Source organism: Chlorocebus sabaeus, chromosome 22, assembly GCF_047675955.1.
Source record: "Chlorocebus sabaeus isolate Y175 chromosome 22, mChlSab1.0.hap1, whole genome shotgun sequence".
NCBI classification, from domain to species: domain Eukaryota; kingdom Metazoa; phylum Chordata; class Mammalia; order Primates; family Cercopithecidae; genus Chlorocebus; species Chlorocebus sabaeus.
Window position 1 is genome coordinate 94908505 of NC_132925.1, and position 18598 is coordinate 94927102.

The following is an 18598-nucleotide window of genomic DNA, read 5'->3' on the forward strand; positions in this document are numbered from 1 at the left end:
AGAGCATCATGGATGCCCAGCGTCTTCCTGCCACCCACTCACCCTGGCTGCGCTCCTGCGGCGTTGCATCCACAGCCTGCCAGCCATCATAGCCCTTGGGCAGATCCGGTCGCTTCATCCAGGCATCCGTCCACACGTGGAAATTCCTGCCACAAATTGGGAACGGGCCCCACCCCAGACCACCCACAAACCTAGTTAGAGATAAACACGCCAAAATTGCCAGAGACAACTTCATCACCAGGGAACCACTGAAGTTGTTCTCAGGGGTTTGGGAATGTTTGTCAACACTGGCAAGGAAGGGGCCACCGCTGAGTCCCACCTGCCTCTCAGAAAGCCTCCCAGGGCACAGAGCTGTGTGCAGTGGGCAGGGCGGGAGGAACCTCAGGAGACCCTCACCGTGCCTATGGATCTCAAAGAGCCTGGGAGTCTTCACCACTAGAGGTGGTGAACTCAAGGCAGAACTGAATCTTATCTGTCTTGACATCTGCAGTGTTTGAAGCATAACAGACACCTAATAAATTCTTCCTGAATGAATGGGTGAAATGCACTAGGCTGTGCAGTCACAGCCTAGTAAAAGATTACAACTGTTATTTCATTCATTCAATGAATGTATTCAATTCGCTGGAATTCTGATTTGGTGGATCAGTAACTTTGTAACTGGCCAGTCTCTGAATTCTCATATTAAATCTTGCTATTTTTAAGTTGGTGCTCTTGGTTTTCTAGCTAGAAAATTAACAGTCTTTCCTCACTATCCACAGGGGATTGGTTCCAGGACCCCTGAGTGTACCCAAATCCATAGACGCTCAAGTCCTGCAGTTGGCCCTGTGGAACGTGTATATAGGAAAAGTCAGATCTCCGTATAGGCAGGTTTCACGTCCCACAAACACACCTGTACTCAATTGAAAAAATCTGCCTATGAGTGAACCTGCACAGTTCAAACCCATGCTGTTCAAGGGTCAACTGTATATCATCTACAAATAATACTGGTTAGTGCCTCTTTTCCAAAAGTTCCAAGTCTTCCTGATTTTTCTTGTCTTGGTACATGAACTAGAACATCTCAGCAGTATTTAAATAAAAGCTGTAAGGCTCCAACTTCAACTGAAATGCCTCGGGAATTTGTAATCATCCCCTGACCTTCCCACCTTGTCTACTCCCTCTGCAACTTCTCATTCTCCCTTTTCTATCTTGTGGTCACTTTTAGCTTGCAAGAGGCCCATGTGCTCTGGATCAGAGAACAAAGGACATAAGCTTCATGCTGGCCAGTGGGTACCGGTTACATCAAAAGTTCTCAAACATTGGTATATATCAGATCTCCTAGGCCAAGTGCTAACATGAACTTCAGATTCCTGGTCCTTCCCCTGTAGAGGCAAAAGCTCCAGTACAGGAATCTGCATTTGTTGTTGTTGTTGTTGGGAGGGAGTCTAGCTCTGTCATGAGGCTGGAGTGCAATGGTGCGATCTCGGCTCACTGCAACCTCTACCTCCCAGGTTCAAGTGATTCTCCTGCCTCAGCCTACTGAGTAGTTGGGATTACAGGCACGAGCCACCAGGCCCAGATAATCTTTGTATTTTTAGTACAGATGGGGTTTCACCATATTAGCCAGGATGGTCTCAATCTCCTGACCTCATGATCCACCCACTTTGGCCTCCCAAAGTGCTGGGATTATAGGCATGTGCCACCATGCCTGGCCAGGAATCTGCATTTTTAAACAATCACCCCCAGATGATTCCAGCACAGATTGTCCAAGGCCAAATGTTGAAAAATATTGAATTTCAGGAGCAGTGAGCATTGGCCTACAACTTGAATCAGTCTCTGAGGGAGGCTGAAGGGGTCCCACAGCTCAGCAGAATCTCTGAGCTGGGAGGGCCTGGAGACCGGGCTTGGGCTAGAAAACTCCTGGGATGCCAGGCATGGTGGCTTGCACTTGGAATCACAGCTACCTGGGAGGCTAAGGCAGGAGGACTGCTTGACACCAGTTCAAGACCAGAAGGGGCAACCTAGCAAGAGACCTTGTTTCTAAAAAGAAAAAAGGAAGTTCCTGGGAGGAGAGTTGAGAAGGTTGAGAAGGAGGAACCTACCAGACAGAGTCGCGGCTCATATTGGTGATTTTCTCGCCATTCTCATTCACATAGGTGTCCACCGTGAGGTTCTTTTCTGTGTCATGAGCTGAATCAAAGGCTGTCACACTGCGTGCTGGGATGCCCAGCGCTCTCAGTACTAAAATGATCCAGGGTGGGGTGGTTGGCAACTGTGAGGGCTGGGAGTCCCTCCCATGGTACCTCTCCTCTCAGCCCCTGCATCTCCCACTTACCTGTAGTCAGGATCCCAGCGAATACCCAGCACTGGCCGAAGCTCACAGCCTGCTTCGTGCTGTAGTACTGCTGCAGGATTGGGGCGCTGCCTGTCCACTTGTATGGGGCTGTGCCACCTTGGTAGTCCCCACTCCAGTTCCCAATGAGCACGCCTTGGCCTTTCTCAAAGCTCATCTGCCACACACATAGGGGTGGGGTCAGTGTCCACCCCTCAGAAGAACAAAGTGCTGCCAGCCCAGCTTGGCCACCCAGCCCCCAAAGTGGACACCTCACAATGTCTCAGAGCCCTTGGAGGACACGGGCTCTCCAGAACAGGCAGGGTGCCTAGAAGGGCCAAGGAGCATGCCAGTTGTGTGAGTGACCAGGGAGGATGCTCACTGCTCTGTGCCTCAGTTTCCTCCCTTGTAAAATGATGATCATTACGACACCTACATTTAGGTTGGTTTTGTTTGTGTTTTAAGAGAGGATCTTGCTCTGTAGCCCAGGCTGGAATACAGTGGTGTGAGCTCGGCTTACTGCAGCCTCAACTTCCTGGGCTCAGGTGATCCTCCCGCCTCAGCCACCCAGGTAACTGGGACTACAGGCGCACGCCACCACACTTCGCTAATTTTTGTAGTTTTTCGTAGAGACGCGTTTCACCATTTTGGCCAGGTTGGTCTCAAACTCCTGAGCTCAAGCAATCCAACTGTCTCGGCCTCCCAAAGTGCTGGGATTACAGGCGTGAGTCACTATGCCCGGTCCCTTTAGGTTGTTTTGAGGATGACCTGGGTTAAGCCGGTGCCTGTTTTGGCATCTTCCATTTTTAAATTGTCAGTGGCCTGCACCTCTCTTAACCCCTGAGGAGCCCTGGCTGGACGATCCTTTCCACCTTATTAAAACCAGAGAGAGGACAAAGCTTGTGAGTTCACCTTTGAAAGCACTTAACGGAATCTCTAAAGAAGGTCGTAGAGGCAGGTGCAGAGGAGCCCTCTGAAAACATGAAAGGTGACACAGTCACAAATCTTTGATCTGGTGGTGGCCTGACTTTGACCACATCCATCCATCCCCTCCTGGCCTGCGCACTAACATCCTTTGCAAACCCCATTACGCCTTGTGAAAAGCACAATTACAGCGCCTCATGTTGCCCAGGATGTTAAAGATGTCCGTTTGTTAAACTAAAACCCTTATAGTATGCCACAATTTCTGAATCCTGTTTGGGGGTTTGTTCAGTTTTAATTTACAAGAAGTCTCAAACAACGGTGTGGCCTGGGCCTCCCATGACCTCTCAGGTCCTGTGGCTGGACAAGCCTCTTCATTCATCAAAATCAGAGAGAGAGCAGAGGCCACTCCCAGACTCCAGAGTGGTCAGACGGAATGAAAACAGATGAAAGAGAGACAGGCAAGGGTCCTAGGCAAAGCAGGAAACACACCTCCTATCTTAACTGTCACCCAGCCACTGATCTGGTCCAGCTGCTGCGTCCTCCTGAGAAATTGAGTGGCCCCAGCCTGTCAGCGCCTGCTAGACCCAAGCCGTCTATAGAGCAATGTAAGGGAGGGAGGAGATAGGGAAAGAAGGGGAGTGACGCTGAGCCCAAAGGACATCAGTACTTTCAAAACTCCTGATGCACGAAGCTCTACCCCCGGCGGAACAAAGCACATTCCTATGCCCAGGTGTGGTAGGCAGTCACCGAGATGGCCCCCAGTAATCCCCTTTCCTAGACCCAGCGACTCACTTCTGACCAACAGAATGCAGCAAAAGTGATGGCTGTCACTTCTGAAATGAGGTGACAAAGGTTGTGGCTTCCAGCCTGGGCGCCCCCTCTCTTACTTGCTCACTCTGATGGAAGCTGGCTGCGGTGCTATGAGCTGCCCTGAGCTGAGGCTGCTCACAGCCAGGTGAGTGAGCCTGGGAGTAGGTCCTCCCCCAGAGATCTTGAGCCAGAACATTCAGCTAAACCCCACCTGGATTCCTGACCCACAGACATGGGAGATAATGGATGTTTGTTGTTTCAGCCACGGTGTCTTGGGGTAACTTGTTACTTAGCAATGGATAATGAATGCACTCACTGCCTTGCTGAGGTTCCCTGCCTGGTGTGGGAGTCGTCTTTTAGGCGTCCCTGCCAGAAGCTCTGCCTGCTAGTCAGAAATTCACAGATCCGGGAGGCCCATGGATAGCCTCGAACTTCTAGGAGTTAAGGGGCAACCTTTATAGGGAACCTGGAATGGGGAGGGCCTCTGAAGCGGGCTGGGGTTCTCAGACTCCTGAGCATGGAAGCTAATCTGCAGTAACCTAATTTTGGAAGTGACTCCTGGAATACCTTGGAGTTCTGAATTGCCCATGCTTGCCTCCCAGCCTGAGGAGGTGGCTGGGAGGGCATTAGGAAGGAGCACTGCACCAGGAGTCAGCAGAGCTGGCTCAACCACCACTTCACTGTGCAGTCTTTGGCCAACTGCCCCTTCTTCCCTGGCTGGTTTCCTCATCATTGAAACAAGCAGTGGCTTAGCCCATTGCTTCCCAAACCCCAACACTCGTAAGAATGACCTGGGAATAGGCTACTCATGGGCCCAAAGCATGTCAGACCTTGGGCTGGGCACTGTTGTGTGTTATTGAGACCTCATAATCACCCAAAAGATGAGATAACAGAAGCCCAGAGAGGTTTCGAATCTTGTCCAGAGTCACAGAGCTTGAAAGGAGAAGCAGCCAGGTATGTGCAAGCCCCCCTGCACCACTGAGAACTAGAGCCCCTCATGGCAAGTTCCGCCTGCTAATGACTTGGTCTCCTTTACTTGTTCTCTCTCAGTGTCCAGCCTGGCCACCTGCTGGCCCCTGGGCTAGAGAATGAACATACCAGCATGGGGGTGAGGGGGGAAGAGCAGGCATGGTGGACTCCTGTGCCCAAGAGGGTCCGTGTGAGGGCCCCCGGTAATCCTACCAGCCCCTAGGGTGCAGGGGAACAGGAGCCCCAGCATTTATGAGGCAAACCACGTGCAATAGGCACAGGCTCACAGTCATTCTGCAAGGAGGGCATTTCAAGAGCCCCTACTTAAGATCCATCTGTCACAGCAGTTCAGCTCACAGACTCTCCTGGAGATGAACATATATCTGCCTGCCTCCCACAGATGGCAAGAGCAGCCATTTGACTGAACTCAGTGGACCTTTGGAGAGAGGTCCTCATTGGTATTGGGAGATCCCTGGGAGTTCCAAGGTCTGTGATCAAAACTATTTGCATAATAATCCCAAGGTAATATTTGCCTTCTTCACTCTCATTCTCTCCTAAGTGTACAAAGGATGAAAAATTGTGGTTTCAGATTCCACATTGCAACAAACTTTAAGAAACTGCCACTTATGGAGCTTCGGGAATATTCCTGCCCCGGCCCCGTTTTTTTTTTTTTTTGAGATGGAGTCTTGCTCTGTCACCCAGGCTGGAGTACAGTGGCATGGTCTTGGCTCACTGCAACCTCTGCCTCCCGGGTTTAAGTGATTCTCCTGCCTCAGCCTCCCCAGTAGCTGGGACAACAGGTGTGTGCCACCACACCGGGCTAACTTTCTGTATTTTTAGTAGAGAAGGGGTTTAATCGTGTTAGCCAGGATGGTCTCGATCTCCTGCCCTCGTGATCTGCCTGCCTCGGCCTCCCAAAGTGCTGGGATTACAGGCATAAGCCACCACGCCCAGCCGGCCTCTGCCTTTTTAAATCTACATATCTGTGTGAGGCCAGATGTTCATATATTCCAACTGAAACAACGAACACAGAAGCAGATACGAAATTCCAGCTGACTCCTAGCAAGCCAGACATTAAAGAGATTTGCAAAAATGGAAAACGATGCCACTCTTCTCACTACATATTTTATGCTTTGAAAAACATAGGTTTTTAAAAGTAAAAATACATTACTAATGTTAACTTGTAATGGAATTATTCTTTTAGAATAAACAGTTTTAAACTTTTCAGTTTTAATTTCTAATACAGTAAATATTGGTATATATAAGCCATATAAACACAACTTATTTGGGGTCCTCAATAATTTTTAAAAGTGCAGAGGGGTCTTGAGACCAAAATATTTGAGAACTGCTACTCTGAACAAACTGACTTCCAAGAGGCCAGGCGGAATAGAGTGACCAACCATCCTGCTTGCCCAAGGCTGAGAGGTTTCCTGGAACACAGTATTCTCAGTGCTAAAGCCAGAAAAGTCCCAAGTGAACTGGACCAGTTTGCTCACCCAACTGGAGCCCAGCTTGCAGGTAGAAAGAGAACCTTCTGTATTATCATTTTGCAGATGGGGAAACTGAGGCTCAGACAGGTGAAGCCATTTACACCTAAGATCGGCCCATAAGTGGCAGGGCTGGGGTTCAGACTCAGGTCTGACTTGAAAACCTGCACTCAGAACAGATTTCAGCAATGTCTATTTCTTAATAGTTTTGAACAGTTGATTGGCCATAGCACTGTGGTATACTTCAAAGAGCTTCCAGTCTAGCCTGGGAAAAACAGAAAACGGCTGAGCAATCAGCAAGTACAGGACAGCATCAGCCCAGGCTTTCCACACCTACCATAGCAGACATGGCCCTGCACACCAGCACAGGATCCCTCCTATCTGTGGGCTTGAGGGAGCTCTCAGTCAGCAGGGAAATGCAGCAATCCAGGACATTTTTCTCAAACTATTTTGGGAAATGAAGAAAGAGGCGGTTAAGACTTTGCCCTATGTCAGAAACTTAACACATACCACCTAATTTGCATGTCACCTAATTTGCAGCCACCCTGTGGTGTGACACCCTCCCCTGCCTACAGTCTCATAAAAAAGTCCACCACAGCATTGAAAACTAGAAACCATTTAAATGTCCTGCCACAGGGCAATAGTTAAGTAAGTTTATAGAGCTATAGCATGCAGCCACTAAAAGGAAGTACAAGTTTTTAATACCATGGGGAAATTCCTTTGTAATCAAGTTAAATAAACGAAACAGGCTGGGCATGGTGGCTCACGCCTGTAATCCCAACACTTTGGGAGGCTGATGCAGGTGGATCACCTGAGGTCGGGAGCTCAAGACCAGCCTTACCAACATGGAGAAACTCTGTCTCTACTAAAAATACAAAATTAGCCGGGCATGGGGGTGCGTGCCTGTAATCCCAGTTACTCGGGAAGCTGAGGCAGGAGAATCGCTTGAACCCATGAGGCGGAGGTTGCGGTGAGCCAAGATAGCGCCATTGCACTCCAGCCTGGGCAACAAGAGCAAAACTCTGTCTCAAAAAAATAATAATAAAAAAAATAAATAAATATTGAAACAGGCTATGAAGTTGTGCACAAATAGCATTACAACTATGTAAGCCTTAGTAATAGATAAAGGAATAAAATACACTAAAACGTTAAGTTGTTATCACTGAGGGAGGAAGTTATGAATAATTTTGTTTTCTTTCCACATTTCTGTATTTCCTAAGTCTTTTGTGATAAGCACATTACTTTTGAAATTCTATTTACTGTAAGCCACTTTATCAAGATATCATTTATATCCCATAAAATCTACTATCTAAACTGGATGATTCAATATCTGTGATTATCCTGCCTCAGCCTCTCAAGTAGCTGGGATTACAGGTACATGCCACGACGCCAGGCTAATTTTTTGTATTTTTAGCAGAGACGGGTTTTCACCATGTTAACCAGGATGGTCTTGATCTCCGGACCTCGTGATCTGCCTGCTTCGGCCTCCCAAAGTGCAGGGATTGTAGGTGTGAGCCACCACGCCCCGCCCACCCCTTGATTTTCTAAGAGGGGAAACCCCTAGGATTCAGGTGATTCCTTCTTCCCTATCCCTCCTGCGGTTTGTTTGACTGTTTCCTTGCCAGCTACTCCCTCCCATTTCATTTCCCTCTGGTCCTCATGTGTAAGGATAGGATGCTGAGGGCCTTCTAGGAATGAGTGAGGGTGGAGAGGGCACGCAGGGCACACCTTGCACAGATGCACAGCATGAGCCTCGCCAGCTCAGAGTCCCTCCTCCCTCCTCCCTGCTTCCGCCCTGTCCTAGGTGTCCAGACCCGGGGGAAGAGGGGAAACTCAGGCAGCTGTGAAATGCCTGGCATTTCCCAGGAGCTTGTTGTTGCCAAATCTGGGGGGAGGGGAGGTGGGAAGCATCTGGTGTCTGACGTCCTCACACCCCAGCTTCTCCTGCCTCATGGCTGCACGAAGGCATTGGCCCTCCACTCAGCAGAGGCCTCCACACAAGTCTCTGAAAAACTCTCCCTCGCGTTTAGAAGCTCTTTGTCAACACCAACATTCTAATTGTAACAGGGCTTCCTTGTAACAGTGCTTGGTTCTTCGGTAAATACACTGGGAGGCAGGGGATGGGAGAGAGCCGTGGGCGGGGGGGTGGGAGAGAGCCGTGGGGGGTGGGAGAGAGCTGTGGGGGGTGGGAGAGAGCCGTGTGGCAGGGGTGGTGTGTGGGAGAGAGCCGTGGGGGGGTGGGAGAGAGCCGTGGGGGGTGGGAGAGAGCCGTGGGGGTAGGAGAGAGCCGTGGGGTGGGTGAGAAAGGCCATGGGTGGTCCTCGTGGGAGGGCTTCTGCCCAGGACTCCACCCCATCTGTGCAGCCTAGGCAGGTCACCCCTCTCTGGCCAAGTTTCACCCGTATGAGGCTGGCGTTTGACCTGAGGTTCACAACCCTTTCTCCAGAACCTTTACTGGCTACTACCCAAGCAAAAGGGTGATCTAACAGATGGGGCCTGGTCCAGCCACAGGACGGCAAATCATTACCTGACCAAAGTTCCAGGGTTTGTATTTGATACTTCTGGCAGCCCCCACGTAATGGCAGCCTGTGTCGTTGAGGATGTACTCTTTGCGCTCGTCCTCGTCAGGCATGAAAACCGTGTCCTCTGAAGCAAGACCACACATCCACAGAGGTTACAGTCTGCCCTGGGACAGGGGCAGGCTTGCCACTGGGGACTGTCTGTGCTGAGGGAGCTTTAAGGTCTTTGTGAGGAGCTTGGAATACCCAATGTTGAGGGGAGGGAGGTGAGCAAGAGGGAAAGTATCCAAAAGAACTTCCTGAGCCAGCTGTAGGGGGCTTCCCCTGGGAAAATCTGGAGCAATTTAAGCATGAGTTAAGAAAAGGATGAATCATAAACCACTGAAAAGTAAGAGAGAGTCCATGAGTCCATACAGATGGTAGAGAGAGAGAGGTAGATGGGGGTGAAGGGAGGGCTCTGCCTACAGCAAATGCCAGGGGCTAGCAGGTAAACATGGCAGAGAGCTGGCCTTGGAAAATCACTGTGCAACCATCACAGAGAAGAATGGTTGAAGCAAGAACCATCAGTGGATACTAAATCTAGGGGTGGAGAATTTTGATAAGGATCAGGATGTTTGGACGGTCTTTAATGTGTCCACATAGACTACTCATTACAAAGAAAAAGATAGTAATTATATAGCAGAAAAACTGGACAGCACCTTGACCAAATGATCACATTTAACATTCCCAATGAGGGGCATGCAGACATTGTGTGCCTCCAGATATGATTTTCCAAGAAGGACATGTCGTTTACATAACATCCAGCAAGGACTGCGTAACCTGAATCTAAAGATGATGAATCATCAGACCCAAATGACGAATGATCTGTTAAAAAGGGGGACTTCTAGTCCTCAAAAATATGTCAAAAAAGACAAAGAAAGACTAAGAAATGGTTCCAGATTAAAGGAGGTAAAGAAACATAACTGTATGTAAAATGTGACTCTAGACTGGATCTTGTACTGGAGAGAAAACAATGTTATAAAGAACATGATAAAATCAAGTGACTGGCTGGGCACGGTGCCTCATGCCTATAATCCCAGCATTTTGGGAGGCCAAGGCGGGTGGATCACCTGAGGTCAGGAGTTCGAGACCAGCCTGGCCAACATGGCAAAACCCCATCTCTACTAAAAATACAAAAATTAGCTGGGTGTAGTGGCGTGTGCCTGTAATCCCAGCTACTTGGGAGGCTGAGGCAGGAGAATTGCTTGAACCCAGGAGGCAGAGGCTACAGCGAGCCAAGATCGTGCCATTGCACTCCAGCCTGGCCAACAAGAGTGAAATTCCATCTCAAAAAAAAAAAAATTTTTTTTTTAAAGTGACCAAACTGTTACATAGATAGTAGATGAAAGTATTATGCTAATGCTTATTTTTTAAAAATAATTAATTTATTTATTTGAGACAGAGTCTTGCTCTGTCTCCCAGGCTGGAGTGCAATGGCGCGATCTCAGCTTACTATAAGCTCCACCTCCTGGGTTCAAGTGATTCTCCTGCCTCAGCCTCCCAAGCAGCAGGGATTACAGGCACGCACTACCATGCCCAGCTAATTTTTTGTGTTTTTAGTAGAAACAGGGTTTCACCATGTTAGCCAGGATGGTCTTGATCTCCTGACCCTGTGATCCGCCCACCTTGGCCTCCCAAAGTGCTGGGATTACAGGCGTGAGCCACCGCGCCCGGCCTTTTTTTTTTTTCCTTTTATGAGAGAGAGTCTTGCTCTGTTGCCCAGGCTGGAGTGCAGTGGCACAATCTCGGCTCACTGCAAGTTCTGCCTCCCAGGTTCACGCCATTCTCCTGCCTCAGCCTCCTGAGTAGCTGAGAATACAGGTGCCTGCCACCACGCCCGGCTAATTTTTCTTTGTATTTTTAGTAGAGATGGGGTTTCACCGTGTTAGCCAGGATGGTCTCGATCTCCCGACCTTGTGATCTGCCCGCTTCGCCTCCCAAAGTGCTGAGATTACAGGCATGAGCCACCATGCCTGGCTGCTAACACTTAATTTACTGAAGTTGATAACTGTACTGTGGTTATATGAGAGAACATCCCTGTTCTTATGGAATACACATCAAAGGGTTTAGGGGTTGTAAAGAACCAACTTATATGTAACTTACTCTCAAATGGTTCAAAAATAAAAAGCATGTGTGTGTGTAGAGGAGGGAGGGAGGGAAAATGATTAAGCAAATGGAGAAAAATATTAACAACAGGTGAGCCTGGATAAAGGGTATAGGTTGTTCATTACATCATTTTTGCCACTTTTCTGTGAGCTCAAAATCATTTCCAAATACAAAGGTTAAAAAAAGAGCTCCTTGGCTTCTAGCATGGGCGCCTGATGGCTTTTGATTTCAAAAAGGCCCCAGGAGGGAGGGCAGGTATGGAAAGGGTTGACATAGAATGTGCCACATTTGAGGCTACAAGAAGATGTCCAGCACCCTCTGGAGAGAAGCCAGTGCTGGCAGTGGCAGAAGTAGCCTCGAGTGCCATTTACATAAAGGCTCCAGTGTAGCCACAGGAAAAAATGAGCTGGGTACATGAGGGAGTCGAGAGAAGAGAACAGAACTAAGGGAGCAGAAGGGAGGAGCCAACCACAGTTCAGGTCCTGACCTGGAGTTGGCAAGAAAGAAGTCCTTGGTGGCCCCTCCCCACCCCTACCAAGGCAGCCTCTGTACAGTGGTGAAGGCAGAAGCCAGTTGGGGCAGGGCAAGGCATTGGGGAGAAGTGGAAACGGGGAATAAGGACCTCCATTCTAAGGGGCCTGGTCACAAAGAAAACGCTCCAATGGTGTCCGCAATCTGTTCCTGGGTCACATCCCTTTAATTAGTTTGCAAGTACCTTGAGAGCAAACAAAAGCTCATAGACTATGCATTGCACATAGCAGGTTTTGCCAGGGGCACCTGCCACGCCCCAGCAGACCTGAGATTCACAGTACCTTTACACCATGGGTTGAAGAGAAGGTATAGGATGTTTTCTTCAGACTTAAGGATGTGTTTTCCAGTTTTCACATGTAGTTGGTACTTGCCCAGGATGGCATTGGGGGTGCTGGTGACAGCCACTGTGACCTGAGCAAACCACAAGATAAGGTGGACATCTCCCCCTCTGGCCAGATCCCAAATCCTACAAATGCTTCCCAGAAGAATCCATCAGTCCTAACAACTCATCCCATCTGGAACCAGCCCGGAGACAAGGAATGGTCAGGACCCTGGACAGCCAGGAGCGTCCCTGCAAGGGCAGGATGCGTGAGAAAGAAAAGCAGCTTCATACAGCATGAAGTTTTGGCACGTCTTGCAAGAGCCCTAGACAGACTGGGCATTTTCACCTCCCTGAGATTCACTCCCTTCACCACTCCCTTCACCACAGCCTGGAGGTGATACTATCTCCAGGTTGTTGGGAAGATGCTGTGGATAAAACACACTTAAGGTGCTGACATGGTTGGCTCTGTGTCTCCACTCGAATCTCGTCTTGAATTGTAATCCCCATAATCCCCACATGTTGAGTGAGGGACCTGGTGGGAGGTGATTGAATCATGGGGGCAGTTTCCCCTCTGCTGTTCTCATGATAGTCAGTGAGTTCTCATGAGATCTGATGGTTTTATAAGGCAGTTTCCCCTGCTCTTTCTCACTCTCTCTCACCTGCTACCACGTAAAATGTGCCTGCTTCCCCTTCTGCCATGATTGTAAGTTTCCTGAGGACTCCCCAGCCATGTGGAACTGTGAGTCAATTAAACTTCTTTCCTTTATAAATTACCCAGTCTCGGGTATTCTTTAGAGTAGTAGAGTAGGACAAGAATGGACTAATACATGTGCCTAGCCCAGTGCCTGGAACTCCGGGGAAAGGTTAAATGTCAACTGTCTTTTGCAGCAAAAAATAAAAACAAAAAACACATTTCTCTTGGAATACAGGCAGTCAGAGTCCCAGAGGGCCATTGGTCCAAGGGCGTCCAGGCCTCTATCCAGTCTTTTAGGATAAATAATAGCTGGAGAGATAATTAGGATACATCAATATTGCTGTAGCCACAATGGTACCAAGAATAATAATGCTCATCCTTGTCACAAAACATTTCCATTTGTGGTCCAAGATCCTCCCATGAGATGCTTATTATTATAACTCATAGGAGCAATAGGCTCTCAGTTCAAATCCCAGCTCTACTCTCCCCCGCTTTTTTGTGAGACAGAGTCTTTCTCTGTCACCCAGGCTGGAGTGCAATTGGCTTCTAGCATGGGCACCTGATGGCTTTTGATTTCAGGAAGGCCCCAGGAGAAAGGGCAGGTGTGGAAAAGGGTTGACATAGAATGTGCCACATTTGAGGCGGCAAGAAGATATCCAGCACCCTCTGGAGAGAAGCTGGTGCTGGTGATGGCAGAAGTAGCCTTGAGTGCCATTGCAGCATTGAACTCCTGGGGTCAAGTGATTCTCCCACCTAAGCCTCCCAACTAGCTGGAACTACAGGTGCCTGCCACCACTCCCGGCTAATTTTTTTTTTTTAGTAGAGATGGGGTAGCCCTATGTTGCCCAGGCTGGCCAGCTCTACCTCTTATTGGCTATATGACCTTGGCTGGTTACATAACCTCTCCTGTGCCTCAGTTTTCTTGTTTAAAAATTTGGAATGATAACAGGCCCACTTCTTTGTGGGAGCATTGTGAAAATTAAATGAGCTAATATATATAAATGTTTAATTGTCATTATTTTGCTGGTGGGGAAACTGAGGTTCACAGAGGTTGCCCAAGAGGTGGAGCTGGGATCAAACTCAGTGTGCTACAACTTCAGAATCCACAAGGCTAACTCCCCACACCCCTGTTGTGGCAAGGGGGAGGAGGTTGTGCCCTCACTGTTCATTACAATGGAACCCAGGAGAACCAGCCTTCCAGGGTGCAGGAAATGGCCTCCACCTTGATCTGGCTGGTGGTCCCACAGCTGTATTCATATGTAAAAATTCATTGTGCAAACCATTAAGATTTGTGTCTTTTATGTGTGTTATATGTCAATTTAAAAAACAAAACTTTAAAACTAACACTTTTTGAGTAAAGAAATGCAGCTCCTGCCTCCACCCCATGCCCACCTCGGGAGAGATTTTCATGATACCCTGAAAAACACTCAAATGCAAAATTGGGGTTGAGAGTCTGGGATCTGGATGGGAGGGAGAAGAAGGAAGAGCCTGGGGCACTAGGAAGGATTCCAGCAGCAACTGGCCCATTCATCTCATTTCCACCAGCAGATCCTGCTTCTACGAAAACCCAATGTAATTGCCACTTTAAAATCATGGCATTAGCCTAGCATTAAACTTCTAGGGATTTAGCCTAAGCAAATATCCATAAGCTAGTTCAAAGATCTGCCTGAGAGATGGTTCTTTACAACACGGGAAGACTGGAGACAACTGTGAACACCCACTGCTCCCCAAAAGCATGGAAAATCAGCCACCGTAAGCCACACACTCGGGCAGGAGCCACTGTGGAAAACATCCATTAGGTCTTGTCAAATGAGTGAAGCATGAGATGGACTCCCAGTTTGTATTTGACCATGACATAGAAAAAGCCTGGAAGGAAGGATGGGTAAATTAATTGGTGGAACCATGGGTTATTTTTATGTACTTCTCTCTGCTCGTGTCCTCCAGTGAATATTGTTCCCTTTGAAATGAAAAGGGGAAAGGTGACATGTAGGAGGTTTGGCCTCAGAGGTACTGTGTGCTTGGAGGAGGCTGAGTGGGGAAAGAGACGTTTGGAGCCATGGCCCCTCTCTCATGCTCTGCTGTGGATGGCTTTAAACCACGTTGCCAGCTGACAGGTGAGGAAGGGGATGGGGCTGCTCACATCAGGAGGAATCCACCAGAAGCCAGCCAGCCCGCCCGCCAGCCCGGTGGGTGCTCACCTCTTTGCCAGACTCATTTTGAAGGGTTGCCTGCCAGTTGTGGTGGTCTGAGGGCGTCCTCGGGTCGAGCACCACCAGGGTGTGTTTGGCGATGCTAGGATTTGGCCCTGGAGACACCCGAAGGAAAAAAAAACATTGGCCCAGCCATAGGTCACCCCCAAGACAATCTCCCCTAGTTCGGCCGCACCTACTGCCCACTCACGGAGCCCCCACCCCTCCTTTCCAGGCTCATTTGTCCCTGGCTCCAGCCCCTCTAATTCTGCAGGGGCCTCCCTCTGCCCCACATGTCCAGTTTTAGTTTTCTGCTCAATTTAGAAGAGCTTCCTGCCTCCTCTCCACATCCTCCCTTTTTACCCATCAGATCCAGGTCTCCCTAGAGCTCCTGCCTCTGTCACGTGCTCACTCCAGTTACCATTTGTTTAACCCCGCCAGCTCATGCCACAGACCCACACGTTTGTCCACTCCGCGTAATGCAGGGGAACTGCTTAACCTTCACTCTTCTCGTCTGGAGGAGGCAAATACCACCCCTACCCTGCATACTGTTGCAGGATCTTCTTTGAAAGGTCGATCAGGTTATGTCATGAGCTCCAGGGACTACTAGAATCAAATCCAACCTCTTTCCATAGCCCACAGGTGGCCCTCAGTGACGCTTCTCCCCAATTCCCCACTTTCCTCCCTGTCATGACTGGGTTTCTGGTCCCCAGAGAGTCAGCTTGTGACAAAGAGCACGTGACACAAGTGTTGCCTCCTCAGGGCCCTGGCACTTGCCGTGCTCAGGGCTGGGAACACCCTGCTCTCCGCTCCTCACACGGTGGGACGTGGGTCTCAGCAGGCTCACTTCCCAGGGAAGCCCTTCCAACCCCAACAGAGTCATCCCCGCCCTGACCTGCTGCTTTCTGTCTTGCTGGAGGAGCCTCTTGTTTTTGGTGTCTTCATCATATTTGGCCCTGTCTGAAATTATCTTGCAGTTTTGTTTACTGCTCTCTCTGCTAGTATGGTCAAGTCTAGGAGGCAGGGAACGCTTTACCTCTGGGTTCCCTGGCACAGAGTAGGTACTCAACAAAAACCTGTTGAGTGAGTGAGTCGCACTACACCACACATGGAGAGTGCTCAGTGCAACACCTGGCGTGTGGCAAATGCTCAGGAAATTTTGGGTGAGGGAATGCACATGGACCCAGGGATACTATAAAGTCACAAAGTCAGTGACAGCACGGTCCCAGTCCACACGTTGAGCAGGTAGCTCATGGCACGGCACACAGTAGGTGCTTATTTCATCTTGGATAAAGGGAATGGCAGCTGTTCTGACTGATCTCCACCAGTACGTTGGAGGAGACCCTAAGCCTGTTGTTCACTCAGAGAAGGAGCAAAAGGAGCACTCTCCCAGCAAGTGCTATTGTATGCCATCTTGTAAAGTACATCTATTTGATCTAATTTTTTTTTGAGACGGAGTTTCACTCTTGTCGCCAGGATGAAGTGCAATGACAGTATCTCACCTCCCTGCAACCTCCGCCTCCCAGGTTCAAGCAATTCTCCTACCTCAGCCTCCTGAATAGCTGGGATTACAGGCACCTGCCACTATGCCCAGCTAATTTTTGTATTTTCAGCAGAGACGGGGTTTCACCATGTTGGCCAGGCTGGTCTCGAACTCCTGATCTCAGGTGATCTGCCCACCTCGGCCTCCCAAAATACTAGGATTACTGGCATTAGCTGCTATGCCTGTCTTACTTGATCTATTTTTATAACTTAAAAACATTAGGTAAATGACGAGTTAATGGGTGCAGCACACCATCATGGCACATGTATACATACATAACAAACCTGCACATTGTGCACATGCACCCTAGAACCTAAAGTATAATAAAAAAACAAAAACAAAACAAACAAAAAACAACTTAAAAACAACATTAAAGAAGACCTCCCCTCCATTATCCCACCACCTGTCACAAAATCTAATACATTTTCTCTGTTCCCCTAGTTGTACTTATACACATATATTTACCTAACTATAACAAATGCGTGAGCCATTTCCTATTATCTTTGCAACCAAACTATGATATTTTAATCATTATTACTGGCTTACCTCCAGCCCACCCAGTTATGGCATCAGCACACCTCAGGCCTATGATTCATCTCTACAAAATGTTCCAGACCCCACTGCGGCAGATGCCCGCTGAGTCGCCTCCTCTCTCTGCTCTGGCCCCCTCCCCTGCTTAGCCAAGGAATCAGAGCCTCACTATGTGCGAGGTCCTGACTGAGCTTCCCATTCTATTCTCATCATACCTGCTATTATTCCCACTTTACAGATGGAGAAACTGGGGATCAGAGAGGGGAGGGCACTCCTGGCTCAGACTGACCAGAAAGGGCCACTCCAGCATCCAGGGACCCTCGTGGTCCCTCCCCCAAGCCCCATGAGCAGGGCCCCGAGGCTTCACCTGTGCTGAATTCCAGTTTCAGTTCGTGGTAGGATTGTAGGGGCTGGTTCAGCACCAGCCGCAGGTGAAACACCTGCCCTCGCCGGAACACAGGACTGCTCGTTTGGAACTCCCACGTGTGGTGAGAAACGGCGTTCTCCTGCTTCAAGAAGTCAACGAGGAGAACTTGCAGCTCTGTCCGCACACAGCACATGGGGAAAGAGAGCACAGAGAACGTTTATTCCTTGATCACCTCTTTCTCGGTTCAAAATCTGACAGTGCATTGAGGTAGAGCTGGGTTTTAGAGTTGGGCATCCCTGCTCCACCTCTCGCTGGCTATGAATCTGTCTGAGACTCAGTTTCCTCACCTGTAAGGTGGGTGTGCATGTACCTACCTTGTGGGATTACATGGGGATGAGCCGAGAGCAGTGGACTAAAGTGCTCAGTCATGTAACCCTGCAAAATAGGTAGGTGCACGCCCATCTTACAAGTGAGGAAACTGAGACTCAGACAGGGTGAGTCTGTGAGTGGCTGTTAGGCAAGGCTCCCACCCCAGCTCCCCCTCTCTGTAGACATGGCCTCAGGAACAAAGCTGGTGCCAGGGTGTTCTCCGTTAATCAACACAAAAGCTGAAGGGAAAGAGGGGAACAGGCAAACTGAGGAGGGAACAGATGAGCCCTGGGCTTGCTCCCCTTCCTGTTCAGCCCAGACTCCCGTCAGCTTCCAGTCAGACACCATCCTGAGGTGAGAGCTCACATCCTGAAGAGAAGGGTGGGGTGCAAAGTGGCTGGGGTGAAGCCTTTTTATCCAAATCGAGGAAGAAGCACCAAGGAGCTCCCATGATCTGAGGCCAAGACTACTTGCATTATAAATGGGATTTTTAAGGCCAGGTGCAGCGGCTCACGCCTGTAATCCCAGCACTTTGGGAGGCTGAGGGGGGCGCATCACCTAAGATCAGGAGCCAAGATCGAACCACTGCACTCCAGACTGGGTGACAGAGTGAGACTTCGTCCCCCCGCCCCCCCCCAAAAAAAGGGGATTTTCTTCTTCAATGCTCCAGTGAAAAGTACATTCAGTAGAAGAAATAATCTCCACATACACTCTTCTCTATAACACATGTATTTCTTACCATGTGTCTGTTATAATGACATTTGTATTACCTCAGCTTGGGACCCAAACCCCTCCCCTTTATCTAAAATTCAAACTATTCCCAGGCTCATGAGTCATGAAGGGAAATGTGTTTTGGCTGCACCCTGAAACCACCTGGGGGTTGTAAAACT

At 49.1% G+C, this 18598-nt stretch overlaps 1 protein-coding gene across 1 annotated transcript in view; it reads right to left on the minus strand.

The window, feature by feature from the left end:
* Positions 1-17569, minus strand: part of TGM4 (transglutaminase 4) — a 28356-nt gene extending 10787 nt beyond the window's left edge. Inside the window, exons 1-8 of the mRNA XM_007983907.3 lie at positions 17340-17569; positions 14908-15014; positions 11975-12104; positions 9026-9144; positions 6836-6943; positions 2312-2486; positions 2079-2217; positions 43-146 (exon numbers count right to left, since the gene is read on the minus strand). Of these exons, the coding sequence (XP_007982098.3) occupies positions 43-146; positions 2079-2217; positions 2312-2486; positions 6836-6943; positions 9026-9144; positions 11975-12104; positions 14908-15014; positions 17340-17532 (1075 nt within the window). The 5' untranslated portion in view covers positions 17533-17569. The remainder of the gene's footprint in view (positions 1-42; positions 147-2078; positions 2218-2311; positions 2487-6835; positions 6944-9025; positions 9145-11974; positions 12105-14907; positions 15015-17339) is intronic.
* Positions 17570-18598: the final 1029 nt, after the last annotated feature.